This window comes from Carcharhinus amblyrhynchos, chromosome 8 (genome assembly GCF_965287045.1).
Source record: "Carcharhinus amblyrhynchos chromosome 8, sCarAmb.v2.hapA, whole genome shotgun sequence".
NCBI lineage: Eukaryota > Metazoa > Chordata > Chondrichthyes > Carcharhiniformes > Carcharhinidae > Carcharhinus > Carcharhinus amblyrhynchos.
This window is the reverse complement of record NC_137331.1, coordinates 95,147,206-95,171,225: the sequence shown is the minus strand read 5'-3', so window position 1 is coordinate 95,171,225 and position 24,020 is coordinate 95,147,206. Positions and strand designations below refer to the sequence as shown.

General features: G+C 43.7%; 1 protein-coding gene across 1 annotated transcript in view; it reads right to left on the bottom strand.

Annotated features, from left to right (window-relative positions):
* elp6 (elongator acetyltransferase complex subunit 6) overlaps positions 1-21,306 on the bottom strand; it is a 28,079-nt gene extending 6,773 nt beyond the window's left edge. Inside the window, exons 1-5 of the mRNA XM_080194981.1 lie at positions 21,195-21,306; positions 12,019-12,097; positions 7,171-7,241; positions 3,077-3,210; positions 460-652 (exon numbers count right to left, since the gene is read on the bottom strand). Coding sequence (XP_080051107.1) covers positions 460-652; positions 3,077-3,210; positions 7,171-7,241; positions 12,019-12,097; positions 21,195-21,248 — 531 coding nt within the window. The 5' untranslated portion in view covers positions 21,249-21,306. The remainder of the gene's footprint in view (positions 1-459; positions 653-3,076; positions 3,211-7,170; positions 7,242-12,018; positions 12,098-21,194) is intronic.
* Between the last annotated feature and the right edge of the window lie 2,714 nt (positions 21,307-24,020).

Sequence of the window (24,020 nt, the reverse complement as noted above, 5' to 3'; positions counted from 1 at the left end):
CAAGGCAGTCGCTAAGAAATTGAACAAGGAATTCAGAAAGAACTTCTGAAAACGGTTAGATTGTGGAACTTGCTATCACAGGAAGTGTCTGGGGGATTTAACATACATATTTTTAACTGGAGGAGAAGGCTGGATAATCATGAAGGAGAAGGAAACAGAGGGTTACGATGAATATAAGGAAGGATGGAAGAGGGCTTGAGTGCAGTATGAATACTAATATGGACTGGCTGTACTAAATAGCTTGTTTTGTGCACTATGGTCTATTTAATTCTATCAATTTGGCATTGGTAATGGGTTCGCAACTCAAGACTCCTTTTTCAGTTAAAATCCCCCCATGTCAAATTGCGAAAGCAAGTTCAATAAATTTGTGGATGTGGGATGACCCTGTGCATTGTCATAAAAATCAAGCTCTTCAACATCCTTCAGGAGGTTTGGTGGGGGAACAGGGGAGAAACTTACCAGAAACTTTGAGCATATTGTAGCCCTGCAATAATGCATGAAATTCATGATATTTACAGGGCTCACACCCAGGCTGAGCAGGACACTCAGGTCATCGATAATCAGCACAGGAAACTTCCAAGTGGTTTCGCTGGTCTCAAGTAGGGATGTACGAACAAAATCATAGAGGCATTGGAGGCTTGCACTGGGAGTGCTGGAAGACAAAATATTCACTAAATGCTATCAATGACAATCTGAAATTACATTCTGTAATCAATGGTTTTGTTAAATATATAACTGACCAATAGGTTCTTTAAATATTTAGTCAATATTCATCTCTCAACCAACATCAAAAATAGATAACCTGGAGGTCACTTGACTGTGGGACCTTATAATATGCAAATTATCTCCCCTCTTCCTCCATTAGAATGCGATCATTCTTCAAAAGTGCTTTGGAACATCTTGAAATCGTGAAAGGTTTTACATAAGAGCAACTTGTTTTGATTCTATGAAAAATTAGATGAGTCAAATCACAAATGTTTAACTTCCTACATTCCATTATAGCGAACAGAAACATTTTAACTATTGTGTCAGTCTTCAACTTTTCATGTCTATAGTCTCTCTCTTTTCAAGGGCGTTCATTACAGTCAACAGGGCAAGGGCTATGGCACAGATTTTAACATTGACCGCTGCTCTCCAGTGCTATGTTTCAACTACCAGATAACAGTATTCACACAGCTGCTAAAACTCAAGGCCAATAATGCTGTCACAGATAAATTAACAGGACAGGCCTTCAGTTGCAAGTTCTATCGACCACGGAGGGGGAGGGGAAAAGGGAGCACGGTTGGGGACAGAAGTAAAACTATATACTAGCTTCACTGTTCCTCCAATTCTCACTTATTCCCTGGGGTTTTGGTGCACAGTTACCAGACATCCTTTGGTTGCTCAATCAAGTGGTTGATCTGCACATGAGTTTTGTAGAAGCGGGGGGGGCACAGCACAGCTCAATTTCAAACTCACCTGTCATCCATAGAGTTTAAATTGTAGATACTGAGCTACGAATATGGCACGTAAGATTGGTAATGTTGGATTTCAACTTTACCATGCCCACCCCCAATTCTGGAACTGAGAGCTATTGAGGATTTCACTTGAGCTTTAGCTTTTCCTTTATCACCACAGTAGCATCATCCTTTCTTGCCAATTCAGCTATTTTTCAAGGATCCACTAACGGCATGCAGCCAAGAATTGTAAACACAATGATCAGAGATCATTGACTTTATGTAGGAATCACATTGTTAGCTATACTCTGATCCTAGCAGGTCACTCAGCTTGATCAATCTTTGGATAAAGATTCCCATTACTTGAGAATGAATAAATTAACTTATCTATGGATTATAATTTTGAGTGCTTAAAATTGAAGCCAATGATCAGCCAGCTTCTTTCAGTTATTCACACAAGACCATACAAGTCCATTGAAACATGTTCCTTAACTAACCTCACCCTGCACCCTCACCTTACCTGCAGTCTGAATGTTATTTGCAATGTTTTTGTCCACTCTACTCACCAATCTGATTGCAGGTAAAGGAATTCTTCCCTTCTCACACATCTTTTGAATTTGCAAATGACAAATTCTGATAGCCTCAGGGTACAAGAGCATAATGGCCACATCACCAATGTCCTAATCCCAAAGCCTAACTTAATCATTCGAAGACTGAGCACTTGAATTCCACCTCAGCAGCATAATAATTTAAATTCAGTAAAGTAAAAGTAAAGTTTATTTACTAGTGACAAGTAAGGCTTACATTAACACCGCAATGCAGTTACTGTGAAATTTACCTAGCCGCCACAGTCCAGCACCTGTTCAGGTCAATGCACCTAACCAGCACATCTTTCGGACTGTGAGAGAAAACCAGAGCAACCGAAGGAAACCAACGCAGGCACGGGGAGAATGTATCAACTCCACATAGACAGAGTGACCAAAGCCAGGAATCGAACCCAGTTCCCTGGCGCTGTGAAGCAGCAGTGCTAACCACTGTGACGCCCCATTTTAAATTAAAAATGTGGTACATCGAACTAAGGCAGTTACAACCGTTGTCTCAACAGTTCAGGTTACTGGAATCAGTTAGATTTACTGAAGCCAGTGACCCAAGAAGCCAGACAGACATCACAGACTACTTACAGATGGTCACATGGGCTGTGTGTAATTCCTCCTCAGGATGTGAGCATTGCTATCAAGACTGAGATTTACAGCTTCTATAGATGGGGATGGCTTTAATACAACTAAAACATGCAAGTTCAATTCAGAGGTTAGTTAAAACTCAACCAAGTTGGCAAAAAAACTGGAGTTAATTTAGGCCAGATTGGGCAAGGACAATTTCTCTTTCATCAAGAGAAAAAATAATGATAAAGTGCAATGGTGGATACCTGCATCAAAAGAAGTTTCAAGCTAGACTTTTTATTTCAGATGCTGATATCCCCACGATGTATTTTCTGTTCTTGTATCTGAGAAATAAAATTACAAAGGGAAACCGGAATAACTAGAATTAACTTAGAACGGCAGTTTCCACAACTCCCCAAAATAGAATCATTATCCACAATACTGCACGTCACAATTTATAACATTTCTCAGCTCCCTTACCTTAGAAACTGGAAAGGTGATGGTGTTTGTGGTGTACTGCCCTGCCCATCATCAAGCATGACATCAACAGAAGACCGGAGCCCTTCTAGAAAAATGAGCTGCCCTTTTTCTCTGGCAGCAGATAGATGAACTCCCTGTAACACAAGATATTATTGTGTTCTAGAAAATCTATGAAAATTGACCTCAGTCACATTTCAGCTATAATGCCTTCTATAGCCTTGAGTCTACATTACAACAATTGATTTGTATGCCCCCTCTGTAATAAAACATCAAGGCACTTCAGAGGCATATTACAAAACAGAAAACAACACCAAACCACATGGGGTTGTGGGTGGGCACATATAGCTGCCTCACAGCACCAGGGACCCGAGTTCGATTAGTGGCTTGGGTCACCGTCTGTGTGGAGTCTTCATGTTCTCCATGTTTGCGTGGGTTTCCTCCCCTAGTCCAAAGATGTGCAGATTAAGTGAATTGGCCATTCTAAATTGCCCCTTAGTGTCAGGTGGACTAGCTAGGGTAAACGCATGAAATTATGGGAATAGGGGCTGGGTGGGATTGTGGTCGGTGCAGACTCAATGGGCCAAATGGCATTCTTCTGCACTGTAGGATTCTATGATTCTATAATGACGAGCAGCTCGTTCAAACAGATAGATTTTAAGGAGTGTTTTCAAGGAATTCCGGGAGGGAATTCTGGATCTTAGGAAACTGAAGGTGACCTAGTGGTAGGGGATGGGGATATGGCTAAGGTATTGAATAACTTTTTTGTTTCTGTCTTCACGGAGGAGGACGTGAATAATTTGCCGGGTGTTAGCAATGGAAAGGTGGTAGGACTGGAGGGTCTTAATGACATTACTGTTACTAGAGAGGCGGTGCTCGACAGACTGGAGGGGCTGATTGTGGACAAGTCCCCAGGACCGGATGGAATGCATCCGAGGGTTCTGAAAGAAATGGCGGAGGTTATAGTGGATGCATTGGTGGTTATTTTCCAGACATCGCTGGCTTCCGGGGAAGTGCCGGAAGATTGGAAAACGGCTAATGTTACGCCGTTGTTTAAGAAGGGTGCCAGGCAAAAGGCAGGGAATTATAGGCCGGTTAGTTTAACGTCTGTGGTAGGTAAAATGTTAGAATCCGTCATTAAGAAGGAAATTGCGAGGCATCTTGAAGGGAATTGCTTGATAGAGCAGACGCAGCACGGTTTCATTAAAGGGAAGTCGTGTCTGACAAATTTACTGGAGTTCTATGAGGATGTCTCTAGGGCGGTGGATAGAGGAGAGCCGGTGGATGTGGTCTTTCTGGATTTTCAGAAGGCGTTTGACAAAGTACCTCATAAGAGGTTATTGCAGAAGGTCAGGGGACTTGGAGTTGGGGGTAGGGTGTTAGCGTGGATAGAGGATTGGTTGTCAAATAGGAGGCAGAGAGTGGGGGTCAACGGGTGCTATTTGGATTGGCGGATGGTGACTAGTGGAGTGCCCCAGGGGTCGGTGCTGGGGCCTCAGCTTTTTACCATTTATATAGATGATCTGGAGGAGGGAACCGAGTGTAGGGTGTCGAAATTTGCGGATGACACCAAGATTGGGGGAACGGCAAATTGTGCGGAGGGTGTGGAGAGTCTGCAGAAGGATCTAGATAGGCTGGGCGAATGGGCCAGGAAATGGCAAATGGAATTTAATGTTGGCAAGTGTGAGGTGGTCCACTTTGGAAGGAAGAATGGTAGGAAGGACTATTACTTACGTGGCGAAAAACTGCAGCAGGCGACGGTGCAGAGGGACCTCGGGGTCCTTGTGCATGAGTCGCAAAAACCCAGCTTGCAGGTGCAGCAGGTGGTCAGGAAGGCGGATGGGATGCTGGCCTTCATAGCGAAGGGGATTGAATATAAAAGTAGGGAGGTCTTGCTGCAGCTGTATAGGGCATTGGTGAGGCCGCAGCTGGAGTACTGTGTGCAGTTTTGGGCGCCGCACCTGCGCAAAGATATTTTGGCCTTGGAGGGAGTGCAGAGGAGGTTTACTAGGCTGATACCGGAGTTGAGAGGGTTGAGCTATGAGGAGAGGCTGAATGAACTAGGCTTGTACTCGTTGGAGTTTAGAAGAATGAGGGGAGATCTCATTGAGACGTATAAGATGATGAATGGGATGGATAGGATAGAGGTGGAGAGACTCTTCCCGCTCAAAAAAGACAGTAGGACTAGGGGGCACAGCCTCAAGATAAAGGGGGGGCATTTTAGAACGGAGTTGAGGAGGAACTTCTTCACTCAAAGGGTGGTGAATCTCTGGAATTCTCTACCCGTTGAAGTGGTGGAGGCTGCCTCGCTAAATATTTTCAAGAAGCGGGTTGATGGGTTTTTGATAAGAGAGGGGATTAAGGGTTATGGGGAGAGGGCCGGAAAGTGGAACTGAGCCACGACAGATCAGCCATGATCTTATTGAATGGCGGGGCAGGCTCGAAGGACCAGATGGCCTACTCCTGCTCCTATTTCTTATGTTCTTATGTATCCATCAACAATGGAGCAATTAAAAATCGGGGATGCTCATGAAGCCAGAGTTAGATTTGGCTTCAGTTCATTACAGAGATAGGGAGAGGCAAGGCCATGGAGGGATTCGAAAACAAGCATAAGAATTTTGGAATCAACGTGTTGCTGGATCAAGAGCCAAGGCAAGTTATTGAGCACAGCACTGACAGGAGGTCAGGACTTGGTGCATTATAAAAGACAGGAAAACAGAGTTTTGATGACAAATTCAGAGGGTAGAATGTGGGAGGCCAGCCAAGAAGGTGCTGAAATCATTAAGTTTAGAGGTAACAAACACATTGAGGATTTCAGCAACAGTTGTGCAGCTATGCAGTAAAGTTGCAGAGGTGGACGTAAGTAGTCTTTAGTGTCACAAATATGTGGTCAGTTGCTCACCTCATGGTCAAAGGTGACATCAAGATTGCAAACAGACTAGTTCAGTCTTTCCAATAATGAACTGGAGGGGATTGATGCTCATCCAGTAGTGGTTGCTGGAGAAGCAATTTGATAACTTAACATGGAGAAGTAAAGAGAGCTGGTTGTCGTTAGCCTACATGTAAAAATGAATCTTGTGATGTCTGATTATGTCATCAAGGCAAAGGATGTAGGGAAGAAACAAGAGAGACAGACAAGGATAAATCCTTGGGGGGCACCAGAAGCAATGGTGTGGGAGCAGTAAGGGAAGTAATTACAAGTTATAAACTCCACACAATTAACTGGACAACAATGGAAAGGCAGTGAAGGAGAATAGTGTAGTCAATTGTATCAAAGTCTGTACCTGGTCAAGTAGGATGAGCAGTGATGATTTGCCTTTGCCACAATCACATAGGATGTCATTTGTGACTTTTCCAAAAGTTTGTGTTGTGACAGAGGTAGAGACCTTATTGCAGGGATTCAAATGCAGAATTTCAGTCAAGGTGGGCCACAGAATTGGAAGGCAAACCACATTTGACATCTTTGGAGAGGAAAGGGAGGCTGGAGATGGGACAGTAGTTTAAAAAGGGCAATGGGGTCCAGGATATTTTTTTCCAGGTTGGGGGATGTGCTAATGTGAGGACCATGAGGGAGTTGGTGAATCAGCAAAATGGGAATTGGGTTCGGGAAACAGGAGGGGGATCTCATGGATAAAATAGAAGAGAAAATAGAGAAGGATGTGAACTGGCAGTGGGGAACTTGAAGATGTTTGCCGAGTGGAGTGAGGGGCATAGAACAGCGGGTGGGGCACACTGCAGAGGTAGCTGATCAGATAGTATCTATCTTAAATGACAAAATCCATGAGCTCCTTACACTTGTTTGAAGAAACCCAAGATCTCCAAGGGATGTTGGATAGTCACCATCAGGGTGACTCATCACAGAAAGGGATGACCGAAGCAGCCATGTTAGTTCAGAACCAACCAAGCAGCAAATTTGTTCGGCCTCATTGTCCCTACTAAGATGACAAACATAGTGGTAGATACAATATTGGCAACGTTCAAGAACCAAAAAAGATGTGGCCAAAACTTTAAAACATACACTTCTACCCAAACAGCATCAAAATGATCTTCTATATACACCATACAAATGAACAAGTCCAGCCATATTCTGTACTTACTAGCTTTTGGGCAACGAGGTTGTAATGATTAAAGGATTGGACGAGACCAAGAAAACAAACTTTGCAACCTCCTGCAAAACACAAACATTAGACTAAGTACTTCTTAACAAGCTATATAATTTAAACTGGATTTCTACTTTCTATTTCACAAATTGCTCTCTGAGGATATGTTGACTTTCCAAATTATCCTCAGTTTTGCTTCTAATAATTCTACAGAAATTGAGTGACAAGTTAAACAAAGCACATCCTGAAGAAAATCCCACACTGCACCAAAGTCAGAATTCCAATTTGTCACAAGTAATATGTACAAGTCATTCAAAATACTTGCACTTTTTTTATAACAGAAGGAACCAACAGATGGAGATAGAGAAATAGGGGATTCTTGTAAAAGAAAAAAAAATGTTAGGACGAGCTTGTCCCTGTCTCTCTCTCCCAGGAATTTTCTCTCTAACATTGTCAAATAAATAATCAGGAGATATGACAGAAGTCTTTAAAATCATGAAGTGTTTTGGTCGGATTAACAGAAAAACTTGTGGTTGAATCTAGAACAAAGGTCCACGAACAGATCAAATAAAGATTATAGAAAGAATTTCATTACATGTGGAGTGAACGAAGCAGGTAGCATCAATGCATCTCATGGGAGAATTAATATATACAAGAGGCAGAAGGGACATCAGAACGAGAGTAGGCTGGTGTACACAGTTGGATAGACCAATTCGAATCTCCAGCAGGCTGGCCTTTATAATACTTGTTTGTCAAGTGGGCTCAAGTAAGAAACTTGTCAGGACTGCGAAAATTGTCAGTAGGCTTATTTGGGCAGTGAGCAGCTATGGAAAACAGTGGATCTTTCTTGAGTGGACTACCCAATTTGTGAATGACAAGACTAGACTAGAGCAGCTTCCCAGCATTAAATAAGCTATTGCAGATCATACCTTGAATTGGCCTGGAGAAAAATAAAGCACAAAATGATCAAAATTCATCCTTCCATGGTTAAGCCACTCCATCGTGGACTCTCAGAGTCTATTGAAGGAAAAGTTTGCTTCAATGCACCCCAAAGGTTCCCATTTTCCATAATCTCTTCTTACAGCTAGCTCAACTACAGAAAAATTGGCTTGACTACAGATGAGGCTATTCCATTCCATCAGACCATGAATTGTAATGCACCATGCTATGAAAGATGTGAATTTCACTCTTTGCCCACCCCTTATGCTGTTGTCATTAAGTCCACCCTAGTGTATTGAGCTTGGATTTGAGCCAAAACATAGAGATACAGCCAAAGGTAACGTAGCAAAGTCCCTTAGTATCTAAATTCAAATCCCTACAATATCTCCATTATACAAGACTGTCTAAGTGCTTCCTACAATCAAAACTTCACTTGCAGAATATTTTTCCATTTCCTAATTCTATACAAAAGTACACGCAATGGTGATCAAATTATTTAAAGGTCCCAGAGACTAAGCTTTAAAAATAGACAGAATCTTATGCTAGTTCTACAGCTGGATGAGTCACTAACAAAGCAACAATAGAGAGGCAGCTCTGTTTTAAATAAAATCACTTTCACTGCACTGAACATCAAAGTCGTAGAACAATAACCATTTAACCAATAACCGCGGCACGCTAAGAGTGGTTAGCATTGCTGCTTCACAAGCCTGGGACCCAAGTTCGATTCCTGGCTTGGATCATTGTGTGTGGAGTTTGCATGTTCTCTCCATGTCTGTGTGGGTTTCCTCCGGGTGCTCCTGTTTCCTCCCACAGTCTGAAAGACGTGCTGGTTAGCTGCATTGACCTGAACAGGCACTGGATCGTGGGGACAAGGGGAATTTCACAGCAACTTCATTGCAGTGTTAATGTAAGCCTTAGTTGTGACTAATAAACTTCATAGATTACAATTTCCCTTCAGGGACAAGACAGACACTTAATTGCCCAAGTTACTATCCAGGTTATCGGAGGACCTTGTGCTGCCTGTGTATCAGTGTTTCATCATTTGCTCTATTCATAACATTTTGACAGGCAACCTTGGATAATATCCAAACAAACAGCACCATACAGATTGATTGTTCACTTTGCAGTTCCTTTGCATTTGCTGCTGCCATGCCATCTTTATGACGATGTGCCTCCTTAGTTAGTGCTCCCAACCCCTACCACCGCACGTATACACGCACAGACCCCCTCCCTGCAGCACAGGCTTGGAAGGTGCTATCGAAAAAGCCTTGGCGAGATGCTGCAATGCATCCTGTCGACACCACTTTCACAGAGCACAGATGATTGGAGTAAATAAAGTGGAGGACGATCATAGAACCCTACAGTACAAGAAGAGGCCTTTCAGCCTGTCATGTCCACACACACCATTATCCCAGGGAGGCCTTATCCCCACAACACCATGCATTTATCCTAGCTAATTCCCCCTGACCCTAAGGGGCAATTTAGCATAGTCAATCCACCTAATCCACACATCGCTGGACTGCAAGAGGAAACCAGAGCACCTACAGAGACATGGGGAGAATGTGCAAACTCCACACAAAGTGATTCAAGCTGGGAATCGAACCTGGGTTCCTGGCGCTGTGAGACAGCAGTGCTAACCACTGTGCCACCGTGATGTGTCAAACAAGTCCTGAATAGTATTTGAAAGTGTTGTCGCAGCTGCACTTATCCTGACAAATAGCAAGTATTCCATTGCACTCCTGTCTTCTGGATGGTGGGCAGGCTTTTGCGGGTCAGAAGATGAGTTACTTCCAGGAGAATACCCCGTCTCTGACCTGCTTTTGTAGCCACCATATTTAGGTAGCTGATCTAGTTAGGTTTTGGGTCAATAATGCCCAACGATGTTGATGGTGGGTGAGTCTGCAATGGTAATCCTGTTGATAACCAGGAGGGAGGTGATCAGAATCTCTTGTTCGACGTGTTCTATATCTGCCACATAGCTGGGGAATGATTAGCTAAATCGGCTGGACAGCTGGTTCGACATGTGGAGTGATGCCAACAGTGTAGGTTCAATTCCCATACCAGCTGAGATTATTTATGAAGGCCCCACCTTCTCAACCTTACCCCTGATTGAGGTGTGGTGATCTTCAGGTTAAATCATCACCAGTCAGATCTTCACCTCAAAAGGAGAGAAAAGCCTGTGGTTATCTGGGACTGTGCTGACTTTACCATTTATACCTGACATAAGGGCATTAATATTACTTGCCGCACATTAGCTGAAGCCTGAATATTCCTCATTTTGCTGTATGTGGACGTAGCTTCTCCATCATCTAAGGAACTGAATAATATTGTGCAATATCTCGCGGACATCCCCACTCTGATGGAAAGAAGGTGATTGGTGAAGCAGCTGAGATGACTAATCTTCGGACCACCACTTCGAGGAACTCCTGCTGCAAAATTCTGCCAAGTATTCCCATTGCTTAATATTTTTATGCCCACTCAGGAGGGCAGATGGGTATATAGTGGGGTGGCATAGTAGCACAGCGGTTTGCACTGCTGACTCACAGCGCCAGGCACCCGGGTTCGATTTATGCTTGGATGACTGTGTGGGGTTTACATGTTCTCCCAGTGACTGTGTTGGTTTCCTCCCACAGTTCAATGATGTACGAGTTAGATGGATTGGACATACTCCATGTTTAAAGATTACTGCTTCTGTGGTTCCAAGTTGTTACTTCATGACCATGTTTAACCTTCGATAAATGAGAAGGTTAAATTTATTCAATATTTGGTCGGCATCTTAATGGAGGGCTGGCAGTATAATTACTGATCAGTTGATCCAATACTCTTTAGCAAGTCAAACAGAGGCATCATTAACTCCTAGGCATAAAAAAAACTGATTGGAGTTCAAATAATTTATCAGATGTCAAAAGTGAAGGGTTATAGAATTGTTTGATGCCTGGCTGAATATTCTTGTCTCAATGAGCCTTCCCCAGAGAGGGCCCACATAAAGTCCAGTGCCCTTCCATAGCTCAGTTTATCAAATATCAATCCATTACCCAGTCCACATGTGTGACATCAATGTGTATTAGGTAAAATAATACCTCTGAGACTGTTAGTGAGTCAAAATACAGTGGTTTTTATTTCAAAGCTCTGGTGTTTATTCCAGAACTTTGGGAGAACTGGTAATAATGGGCTGCCAGACTGCTCATAGAACACAAACACAAGTGGGCATTTGTACGTTATGAGCTCCAGCAGTAATCACGATTCAAAGTTCCAATTCTGGACAGAACTCCGGGTCTTCCTTCCTCGGTCATGATTTAGCCCCAGATTTAATCAGGAATTACAGTCCTGCAGTCATGACACAGTCTTCAATCCGATCATGAATCAAAACCTTCTGCAGCAGTACCGGCATCCCGGTCTTTGAAGTTACTTGTGCGATCGTGGCTGTCCCAGCAGGACTCTTCCTGTTAAAAGCCAGTATTTCAATCTGCCATCAGCAGCTGTCAAAAGCCGGTATTGTAAACTACTATCTGTGTAATGATGTCCAACTAACACAAATAGGTAAGATTTGCAAAGTCTGCAAAATAACAGCCACATTGAACTATCTGTCTTTATAAAAATGAGAGTTAAAGCATGTAATACATGAACAAATAACATATGCCAGGAGCAGTATAAGCTTGAGAAGATCAGTCATGGTGAAGGGTTATGTTCGTGACATATTCTAGGTACAAAATCCATTAACCCTTTCCCTTCTTCAGGTACAAAATGCATTCACCCTTTCCATACTTCAAATGCCAGTGTGAAAGTTGCATCTTCACTGAAGAAAACTGCATGGTCTGCAAAGAAGCGGTGCAATGCACTCAGTACTGCAGCACTCCAATACACGGCCAAGTCAATGCTGCCTGCAAACAAAGCAAAGTCACTCACCCCGGAGATAAAAAGAAAGGAAATGATGTACGAGGAAACTGCCATCTGTCTGCTTGTCACAGAGGAGCACGACTTTTCCCTGTTTTGAAGAAAAATAGAGAAAACTTAGTCAAGGAGAAAACCAATGCTCATTTATTTTCTTCCTTTTTGTGGTTTGCCGCAATAATTTCACCAGTGGAGGGAAGTTGATGCCGAAGAGTCACAGAGTTGAGGGCTTTGGGGAGGCAGGAGACATTTGATGAAAAATGTTTTGTGCACACAATGTTTTAACTGTAGAACAAAAAGGGGTAGGAATAGGCCATTCAGCACTCCAGCATTCTCCATCATTCAATAAGATCATGACTTACCTGCATTTCAAAATGCATTTGACCCACCTTTGTCCCACATGCCTTCAAACCCTAACTCAACAAAATCTACATTTGAGTATTGAGAGCTGCAAATGTTTGCACATCTACAGCCTTTCATGTGATATGTTCCAGATTTTTATTATCCTGTGTACAAAGGTGTCTTCTGATTTCATCCCTAAACAGCTTGACTTTAAGTTCATACCTCTTTGTTCTCAAATACCTACAAGGAGCAGTAAGGTGGCCCAATCAAATCCTTCAACATTTTAAACACCTCAGTCAGGTCCTTCAACTTCCTAGACCCAATAGACACAAGCCAAGTTTATGAAACTTGCCTTCCCTTCATAATTAACCTTGGAAACTGCTATCAATTTGATGAACTTGATCTATGCTCCCTTCAAGGCCAAAATACTTCTCAAGGTGCAGCGCTCAAAATTAAATCCAATACTCCAGGTAAGCTCTGACCCAGGATCTATGCAAGTATAGCTTTCTCCCCTTTGCATCCCAGGTTAGTTTGGGGCTCTTGAGTAAACTTCACTTTGGGGTGAACAATGCTGATAGCAAACCTGGATGGAGGGGAGGGAGGCAGGCAGAGGCTGCTAAATAAACCGAGTAAAATTGTCACTACGTTGCTCCTCATTTACTTATGGCTACTACCTAATCTGTTTCAAGTTTATTTATTAGTGTCACAAGTAGGCTGACTTTAACACTGCAGTTAAGTTACTGTGAAAGTCCCCTCGTCATAAAATAGAATCCTACAGTGCAAAAGGAGGCCATTTGGCCCATAAAGTCTGCACTGACCACTATCCCATCCAGGCCGTATCCCCATAACCCCATATTTACCCTAGCTAGTCCTCCTGACACTAAGGGGCAATTTAGCATGGCCAATCCACCTAACCCACACATCTTTGGATTATGACTCCTAACCGCCACATTCCGGCAACTGTAAAAGTAAAGTTTATTCATTAGTCACAAGGCTTACACTAACGCTGTAATGAAGTTACAGTGAAATTCTCCAGTTGCCTCACTCTGGCACCTGTTCGGGTCAATGCACCTAACCAGCACATTTTTCAGACTGTGGGAGGAAACCGGAGTACCCAAAGGAAACCCACACAGACAAGGAGAATGTGCAGATTCCGCACAGACAGTGAGCCAAGACAGTAATCAAACCCGGGTCCCAGACATTGAGAGGCAGCAGTGCTAACCACTGTAACTGCGCCGCCATCTGCTGCTTGCAATGACATACCAGAACTGCAACAGAGAGAAATACCAGAACTGTGCGTGCACAGCATGGTCAACAAACGCAGCCTATAACTACAAATCTTCCTTCTTCCATGCAATGTTGCATTGCTTCTTATGCAGAGCCAACAACTCTACATTTTTAATCACTCACTTCCACCAAATCATATTTCTAGCAATCTGCCCACCTCCAAAGTACTTCAATTTAATTTTACTGACGTCTCCACAACCCCGTCTGTCACCATGAGGACGGTCTCAACAGGGATCTTGGGTTCACGTCGCACTATCTGTAACCCCCATGACTTGCCTGGGTTTGCAAAACCTCACTTACTGTACTGTCTGGAGACAATACACATCTCTTTAAACTGTGATCAGTGCTCCTTCCACTCACATTATCAGCCACTTCAGGTCTTGAACAGCAGGTTAGGTGTAAGGATTCGCATTCTAATCAGTAATCTCTAAACTGTCTGTGCTTTATATGCTCTGTCTGAGGCCAGAACTCTCCATTCACCTGATGAAGGGGCTAACCCGAAAGCTTGTGAGTATATTATCAAATAAATAGGTTGGACTAAAACCTGGTGTTGTCAGACTTTTTACCATCGAGCACAACATGCCACATTCTCAGCAGTTGTACCTTCATCGATGGAAACTGAATGGTGTAAAGGAAGCACTTGAATGCACTTTTAGAATTGATCATTCAGCTGGTAGCCAATTGCTACCTCAAAGCATCAATGCTTCTAATCACCACAAGGTTAAAAAACATTTTTTTGGAGATGGTCAGAATGACAATTGAGAGAAAATACTGTTGCCAGAATAAAGTTCAAAATTGTTTTTGAGATTTTCTTGGAAAAAGGGGAATAGTTAAAATTGTTTGGAAAATGAGGAAAGTCACATTTTAATGACTTTTGTGAAGAAAGCAGTGTAGGAGGTAAAACCTGTCCTCTGACATTCTCTTGCTACCTGACTCAAAATCAGTTTTTTCACCCCCAGCTCCTTCCTCTCTTTTGTAACAATTACATAGGATCGCGTTTGTTGCAGACTACAGTAACAGGCACGAGGGCAGCACTGATAGAGAAACCACATAAACAAAATCAGAGAGCGTGTCACACTAAAGTGGTACACACTGTTCCAGTCAGACCTCACCTCGAAGGTCACATCTGAGTCTGGTCACCAATGCTTTTTTTTTTAAAAAACGATATGTTGAAATCCGTGCGTTTGTGGGCAAGAAAGACCAGGAAGTTGTGATCAGCTGTTGTCAGAGGTTGCAAGAAATCTGCAGGAAGTTAACGCTTCCAAATTTGGAAGGGTACGGCAAAAAGGTAACCAAGACATCATAAGTACATTCAAGGCACGATATAAATGTTTGTCGTACTTGGCAGCCTAATGATATAAACTGCGAGCCTCATTTCAGTGAATTCATTGTGAACTATCAAACTACTTTTGAGAGCTGTAACTTTGGTTCCAACTGTTATAGTCAGAGGTGAAGATGGAGGCTGGGGTCAAAAGGTTGAAATAATTGCTTTGTGCTGGAGAAAAAAAAGTTGTGGCTGCCCTTAACAGAATCATCCTGTGAAAGTAGGTGACAGGGTAAATTTACAGCATTAGACAAACGTCTCTAGTCTTGTGCTCAAACCCAATTGTTAAACACTACTGCTTTTTTCTAAAAAAAGGAAAATTTGGCAAACCTGTCTGAGTTAAGTGCTGGCACTAAGCTGAGGCCGCACAGGTTCAAATCAATAGAAAGCAACTTTCAGACTGATGTTAGGAAGTGTTTTTAGACGAAGGGGCTGACATGCAGAACATAAGAACATAAGAAATAGGAGCAGGAGTAGGCCATCTAGCCCTTCGAGCCTGCCCCGCCATTCAATAAGATCATGGCTGATCTGTTGTGGCTCAGTTCCACATTCCCGCCCTCTCCCCATAACCCTTAATCCCCTCTCTTATCAAAGACCCATCAACCCGCGTCTTAAAAATATTTAGCGAGGCAGCCTCCACCACTTCAACGGGCAGAGAATTCCAGAGATTCACCACCCTTTGAGTGAAGAAGTTCCTCCTCAACTCTGTTCTAAACCGCCCCCCCTTTATCTTGAGGGTGTGCCCCCTAGTCCTACTGTCCTTTCTGAGCAGGAAGAGCCTCTCCACCTCTATCCTATCCATCCCATTCATCATCTTATACGTCTCAATGAGATCTCCCCTCATTCTTCTAAACTCTAACAAGTACAAGCCTAGTTTATTCAGCCTCTCCTCATAGCTCAACCCCCTCAACTCCGGCATCAGCCTAGTAAACCTCCTCTGCACTCCCTCCAAGGCCAAAATATCCTTGCGTAAGTACGGCGCCCAAAACTGCACACAGTACTCCAGCTGCGGCCTCACCAATGCCCTATACAGCCGCAGCAAGACCTCCCTACTTTTATATTCAATCCCCCTCGCTATGAAGGCCAGCATCCCATTAGCCTTCCTGACCACCTGCTGTACCTGCAAGCTGGGTTTTTGCGACTCATGCACAAGGACCCCAAGGTCCCTCTGCACTGCCGCCTGCTGCAGTTTTTCTCCACGCAAGTAATAATCCTTCCTACCATTATTCCTACCAAAGTGGACCATCTCGCACTTGCCAACATTAAATTCCATTTGCCAGTTCCTGGCCCATTCGCCCAGCCTATCTGGATCCTTCTGCAGACTCTCCATACCCTCCGTGCAATTTGCCGTTCCACCAATCTTGGTGTCATCAGCAAATTTCGACACCATACACTCGGTTCCCTTCTCCAGATCATCTATTTAAATGGTAAATAGATGAGGCCCCAGCACCGACCCCTGGGGCACTCCACTGGTCACCAACCGCCAATCCGAATAGCACCCATTGACCCCCATTCTCTGCCTCACAGAGGCAGAAGAGACCCCTGGATTTAAAAAAAAGTGAAGGAAAAATTAAAGCATCATTTAGCACCATGGATTCCAGGACTGGTGGAACAACATTTTTATTTGTCATCAGTCGACTTCAGTGGAAAGGTCTGAACCATCCTCAACTCATACCTACCTTTTGCAACAGGGTTAATGCAGCAATCCCATAGCACCACTATGTGGTCAGAAACAAGTGTTACAATAAAAACAGTATTTAAAATTTAAAAAAGTTGCTAAGTTAAAAACAAAGACAGAAAATCAGCAGAAACACTAAAACAAGAAAGATATAGCATCTGCCAACAGAACCACGGTAAAGAGGCATTAAGAAAAACATTCAAAACAATAAAAGGTGAAATTAAAAGGTAGAAATCTCACAGGATTTGTATTTTCTTAAATTGAGTAGTCATAGCTCATTTGGCCCACCTATGATCATGTCTGTTAATTAAACATCTTTGTTACTCACTGAATACTTGGCAGCTCATCCTTGACATGACTGTGGGCCCTATTTTGCCACTTTGATTCTAAGTGCTGGGCAGACTTGAAACTGGGAGTGTTTTCAGATCAGACTTTTAGGCCCATTCTCAGGCACCCTCATATGCACTGCCAAACTATCAGCAATTCCAAATCTCGCTGTACAGGCTAGTGGGTGGGGCTTAACGTGTCTGCAATCCTGCAGCTCTGATCGGCACCTCCAACTGCGCACACGCAGAAAAGGTAGAATACTGCTCCCCTACCACATCTGTCCCGGGCTGGATAATGCTTCCCCCTGGACTGCCAGAGGTTGTCCACCACCCAACCCCAACAACATTACTGACTCCCTTATCCCTCCATCACCCAGACCAATCGCAGCCCCCTCTGCCCACAATCTCCGGCAGAGCGGCAGTGGACCACCCCCACCCCTTACTGATCACAGGCAGAGTGGCGACTCACCTCAAAACCTCCCTCCTGGCAGTGGACCACCCCCACCTCGATCTCCAGCAGGGAGCCATCAGACACTCGGCATTTACCTCCTCACTAGCTGGAGCACCCAAATTGGATTTTTGTGGAGCATGTCTGTTTCATGCCAAATCTGGATGGGTGAACGCAGTGATCCGGGGAAATGCTGCTAAGGTTGGGCATGCAGACCATCAAGTCAATTTAAATGAATCCAAATGCATTTAAATGGCTGTTGCACCCTGATAGCCTGACTGTTGCTATTTTTAAGCCTTGATAACAGGGGGAAATCAGCTCGGAGGCATGCCATACACCTCATGCATGAGTATCGAGTTTTCACGCTCAAAAATGGGCGCAACGCAATGGTAAAATTGGGCCCTGTGTCTTTTTCACACCCTGCCCTTCTTACACAGTTAATCTATAACATTTTTTGATGTGGGTGAAAGCCAATTTGTCTGAAACATTAATTATGCTTCTCTCCACAGATCCTGGCAGCGTCAGCATCTTTTTCATTTACGTTTTCACATTTTAATATGGTTGCAACAAGTTGCATTCTGCCTTTAGTACTCTGAATCTTTTCAACATAGTTCACAGAGGGCTGGAAGAGAAGAGATGCTACGGAGTGTTCTGGATTTAAACCTGGAGAGAACCAAGAAACCAAAGGAGTTGAGCACTTTTGGGGGCTGTAAGTTTGTCATATTTGCTTCCAAATATTGCAATCAGAGGTTAAGATGGAGACTGAATTTAGAAGGTCGAGATAACTGATTTGTGCTGGAGGAGGAAGTTCTGGTTGTCTTTAACAACCATAATCATCTTGGAAATGTAGGTGCAGGGTAATTTTCAGTATGAGACAAAATCTAATCTTGTGCTTAAATCCCATAGCTAAATGCCATTGCTTTTTTTGTAAAAGAAGTGGATAAATGGTTGAAGCAGAGGAAAACAGAAAGCTGTGGGAAAGACACAGTGCAGTGCCAGCCTTGGATTGCCTAGCTTCCTTTGGTGCTGTGAACTTCGATAATTCAGGATCAATTCATCTGAAATGAGGCTCCCACATTATACCATTAGGCTGCCTAGTACTACATACATTTTAACATAAGAACATAAGAAATAGGAGCAGGAGTAGGCCATCTAGCCCTTCGAGCCTGCCCCGCCATTCAATAAGATCATGGCTGATCTGTCGTGGCTCAGTTCCACTTTCCCGCCCTCTCCCCATAACCCTTAATCCCCTCTCTTATCAAGAACCCATCAACCCGCTTCTTAAAAATATTTAGCGAGGTAGCCTCCACCACTTCAACGGGCAGAGAATTCCAGAGATTCACCACCCTTTGAGTGAAGAAGTTCCTCCTCAACTCCGTTCTAAACCGCCTCCCCCTTATCTTGAGGCTGTGCCCCCTAGTCCTACTGTCTTTTTTGAGCGGGAAGAGTCTCTCCACCTCTATCCTATCCATCCCATTCATCATCTTATACGTCTCAATGAGATCTCCCCTCATTCTTCTAAACTCTAACGAGTACAAGCCTAGTTTATTCAGCCTCTCCTCATAGCTCAATCCCCTCAACTCCGGTATCAGCCTAGTAAACCTCCTCTGCACTCCCTCCAGGGCCAAAATATCCTTGCGCAGGTGCGGCGCCCAAAACTGCACACAGTACTCCAGGTGCGGCCTCACCAATGCCCTATACAGCTGCAGCAAGACCTCCCTACTTTTATATTTTTATAGTGTCCTGAACATACTAAAAACTTCCCCAAGGCACTTCACATTGGTATTTTAAGAGGAGGAATCTTAATAGTAAGGTTTTTAATTATTAGACATTGAGACACCAATGGAACTACCACCACTGAGTTAAATGACTATTAAAACAGGCTATGAGCTTAGAAAACAGTTTACATGAGATACAGCAAGAGATTTAGAGCAGTGATGATTGTAAAACACATGCTGATATTTTGACTGTATTAATATATTTTAAGGTATATTGTTCACTTTAGCCAACAGCAATTTGCTGCAAGGCATCATGATAAAGCGCATTAAGACAGAGCCACATTCTAGGAGAATGTTTAAGCCCTGAGAATATGCAAGTTTCATCAGCAGAGTTTTCAATAGAGAGAATATTTAGAACAATCATATTTCACGAATAGGGTTTGTTCATAGTCAAGATGGATGTGTGCCTAGACATGTCAATCTGGTTTGGTACTGATCTTATCAGAATGCTAATTTGAACTTTGGGCTAGCATCTCTGGTTGCTAAGGGATACCAGAAGTGGAGTCAGCCAGGACAAGAGTTAGCTTCTAGATTCTACAAAGTAATGAAATGCCATTTTGTGAGAGGGTAATATGCAATTGGCTACGTTACCTGACAGGTATTATTACTGATTGATTTAATGCTAATGAAAGGAGTAATTGATAAGAAAACCTATAATTGATTTGTTTTGAATTGTATTGAATTGAATTCTTATGTATGTGTCAAAACTCATGGGAGAAACCTAGCTGCTATATCTCAGAGTTGCCCTGATCCTTTGATTATTTCTCTTAACAGTTGCTGGCTAAATAAAAGTTACATCTTTAAACTGAGACACAGGCTTTGAGAGTCTTGTATTATCAGACATTTCAGCAGTCCCGGCCACTTGAGAAACCCCACAAACAGACACGCACAAAATTTGGCACAGTGTCACAGGTAACCTTAATTATTGTTTTAAAAGACAGAGAGAGTGGTTCAAGGAGAAAGCACATGCTCATGGGCTCCCTCTTGAACGTATATAACAAACTGGCCCCAACAGCTTTCTGTGGTACAGAATTCCACAGGTTCCCAACGCTCTGAGTGAAGTTCTTCCTCATCTCAGTTCTGAATGGCTTTTCCTTTATTCTTAGACTGTGACCCCTAATTCAGGAACATTCTTCCCACATCTAGCCTATCTAGTCCCATCAGGATTTTATTGTTTCATAGAGCATAGAGCATTACAGCGCAGAACAGGCCCTTCGGCCCACGATGTTGCGCCGACCAATTAAAAAAGCAATGACCCTCTAACCTAAACCAATCCCTTTCCATCCATAAACCTATCCACGGATCTCTTAAATGCCCCCAAACTAGGCGCATCTACAACTGCAGCAGGCAGGGCATTCCAATCCCTCACCACCCTCTGGGTAAAGAATTCCTCTCTCATTCTTCTAAATTCCAGTGGGTACAAGCCCAGGCAATCCAGTCTCTGGAGGAATCCAAAGTTCTGAGGGTTCTATAATGAAAAAGTTTTAAAGAAACAGGGAGAGGCAAGACTATTGAAGAATTTGACCACAACAATATGAATTTTGAATGAGACATTGCTGGCCCATATTGACTACAGCGATGCTGCAGAGGACTAGTCAGACATTAAGGTACAGGTAACAGAGTTTAACACAGTATTTGCAGCACAGAAACCGACATTCAGTCCAACCGGTCCATGTCAATAGCATAGCAAATTGGAAGAAGGATCATCGACTGTTCAAATATCCCCTCCCCAATCTCAGAAGAGGCAAGCTGGAAATCAAACCCCTGGTCCTCAAGTCCATCAGCATCGCAGAAAGTGTCAGTCCCAACAAGCTAAATGTTTTCTCCCAGCGCCACACAGGTCTCCCCACCCTCTGCGCGTCTCCCCCAACCATCCTCTATTTCCTCCAACGCCCCCTTCTCTCCTCCCTCCCCTTACTGAGCCCCCACCAGAAGCGGTGCACATCCCGTATGAAAAAACATTTATAGGATCAAGTGTGAAGGCTTGCAGCAGCAGCAACCGCCTTACCTGCTCACATGTCTGAGGAGTGGAATGGAGAATGTTATTAAGCTCCGGGAACATCCTGCAGAGGAACACTGAATTGTCCCCCCAGCCTCAACCATAGACACGTGACTGCGGGAACTGTATCCAATTACCGACCAGAGACGTCACTGGCGATGTACAGGGCTCCTGCGTGATGACGTCACCACGCAGCGCCCTCCCCGCCCCCAGCTGCAATGTCAACCCAGTCTCCATGTGGAGATGCCAGGGTTGGACTGGGGTAAAAACAGAAAAACGTCTCACAACATCAGCTTAAAGTCCAACAGGTTTATTTGGTAGCAAACGCCACAAGCTTTCGGAACAGGCTGTCTCTTAGTCAGGTGGGTGGGAGTTCTGATCACAAACTGGGCACACAGACACAAACTCAGTTTATACGAATAATGATTGGAATGTGAGTCTTTACAGGTAATCAAGTCTTAAAGATGCACACAATGTGAGTGCCGATAGCATTCAGCATAGGGTTAAAGAGATGTGTATTGTCTCCGGACAGGAAAGTTAATGAGATTTTGCAAGTCCAGGCAAGTTGCAGGGGTTACAGATAGTGCGACATGAACCCAAGATCCCGGCTGAGACCGTCCTCATGTGTGCGGAACTTGGCTGTCAGTTTCAGCTTAGCGACTCTGAGTTGTGTGTCGTGAAGGCTGCCTTGGAGAATGCTTACCTGAAGATCAGAGGCCGAATACCTGTGACCGCTGAAGTGTTCCCCCACAAGAAGAGAACAGTTTTGTCTGGTGAGTGTCGAGCGATGTTCATTCAGCTGTTGTCATGGTGTCTGCATGGTCTTCCCAATATACTAAGCCTCGGGACATCCGTTCCTGCAGCGTATCAAGTAGACAACGTTGGCCGAGTTGCAAGAGTATGTACCATATACCTGGTGGATGGTGTTCTGATGTGAGATGATGGCATCCGTGTTGATGACCTGGCACGCCCTACAGAGGTTGATGTGGCAGGGTTGTGTGGTGTCGTCACTATTCTCCTGAAGGCTGGGTAGTTTGCTGTGGACAATGGTCTGTTTGAGGTTGTGCGGTTATTTGAAGGCAAGGAGTGGGGGTGTGAGGCTGGCCTTGGCGAGATGGTCGTCTTCATTAATGACATGTTGAAGGCTCTGGAGAAGATGTCGTACTGTGTCCAGTCTTCACCAGGCCACTGCTGGCTCCACACAGTAGTTACAGCATAGAAACAGGCCAGCTCTGGGGAAGTACTGGACGATGAATCCAGTCTCCACCAGGCCACTGCTGAGACCACACAATAGTTACAGCATAGAAATGTGCCACTCGGCCCATTCTGCCTTTCTTGAGACTATGAAGGAGCAATTCACTTCATTTTCCCCTCCCCCCACCTCCCTTGCCTTCAGCACTGCAATTTTTCCTTTTGGATAAGGATCCAATTCCCTTATGAGAGCTTTGATTGACCTTGCCTCCATCATACTCACGTGCAATGCACTCCAAAGACTTGAAGGTTAGATTGATTGGCCATGCTAAATTGCCCCTGAGTGTCAGGGGGACTATCAGGGTAAATATGTGGGGTTATGGGAATAGGGCCTGGTTGAGATTGTTGGCAGTGCAGGCTCGATGAGCTGAAAGGATCTCTACTGTGCAGAAGGAGGCCAATGATTAATATGGTTATAATAGGGGAGGTGATGGTCTAACAATTGGAAGAAGAGTCATCATGGGGAGTTGGAGGAAATACAGGATGGTTAGTGATGGTATCGCTAGACCATTAATCCAGAAACTTAGCTAATGTTCCAGGGATCTGGGTTCAAATCCCACCACAACAGCTGGTAGAATTTGAATTCAATAAAAATATCTGTAATTACAAACTTATTAATGACCAGGAATCCATTGTCAATTGCCAGAAAAACCCATACGGGTCACGAATGTCCTTTAAGGAAGAAAGTCTGCCACTCTTACCTGTTCTGGCCTCCCGGTGCCTCCAGACCAACAGCAACGTGGTTGACTCTCAACTGCCCTCTAAGAGCAACGAGAGATGATAATAAATGCTGGCCAACCAGCGAAGCCCATGTGCCATAAATGGATTTTAAAAAATTCTATGCATTTCAGATCCTTGTGTCATTATTGCTCCTTTTGCCAAATAGCTAAAATCTGTGACTTCAGGTTCTTGGTACTGCCACCAATGGGAGAATCTGCTCTGTTGAGATTCCTCACATCTCTATATCTCCATTCAACCATCTCTTCTCCAAGGAGATCAGTCCCCACTCTTCCAATCTTTCTAAATAACCAAAGTTCCTCAAACCATTCCACTAACAGGGAAAAGTTTATCAAGAAGAATAATAATGGTATTTTATTCAAGAAATAGATTCACATCTTCAAAGCTGAATTTCAGAGCTGCATTGAAACATTCATGTATAAACTTAAGTAATCAGTAAACTTGCCATCATGCAGCTATCATGTTGTCACAAAAGGAGACAAATTCAGTCAGTAACAGGGAAATGGTGGACAGTTTAACAAAAGACCATGTTGGAATTAAAATCACATTAAAAATACAAACCAGTACACCATTCCCACAGGTATTCAGCATAAATTTAATCACTTAAGTCAGTCGTGGGCAACCTGCGACTTGGGGGCCACATTTAGCCCATCTGGCTTCTGAATGCTGTCCACTAGACATTTGTTGACTGCTGCCCAAATGCAGGGTTGCCATAATCTGCTGATTTCCACCCATGTAGTTACTTTTCTACCAGTATGAGAGCAAAGGCAAGTGAAGTGAGGTGCATGCTGATTGCACCCAACCTTGATTGTGAGAGCCGTGCGTTCAAAGCATAAATATTTCTTT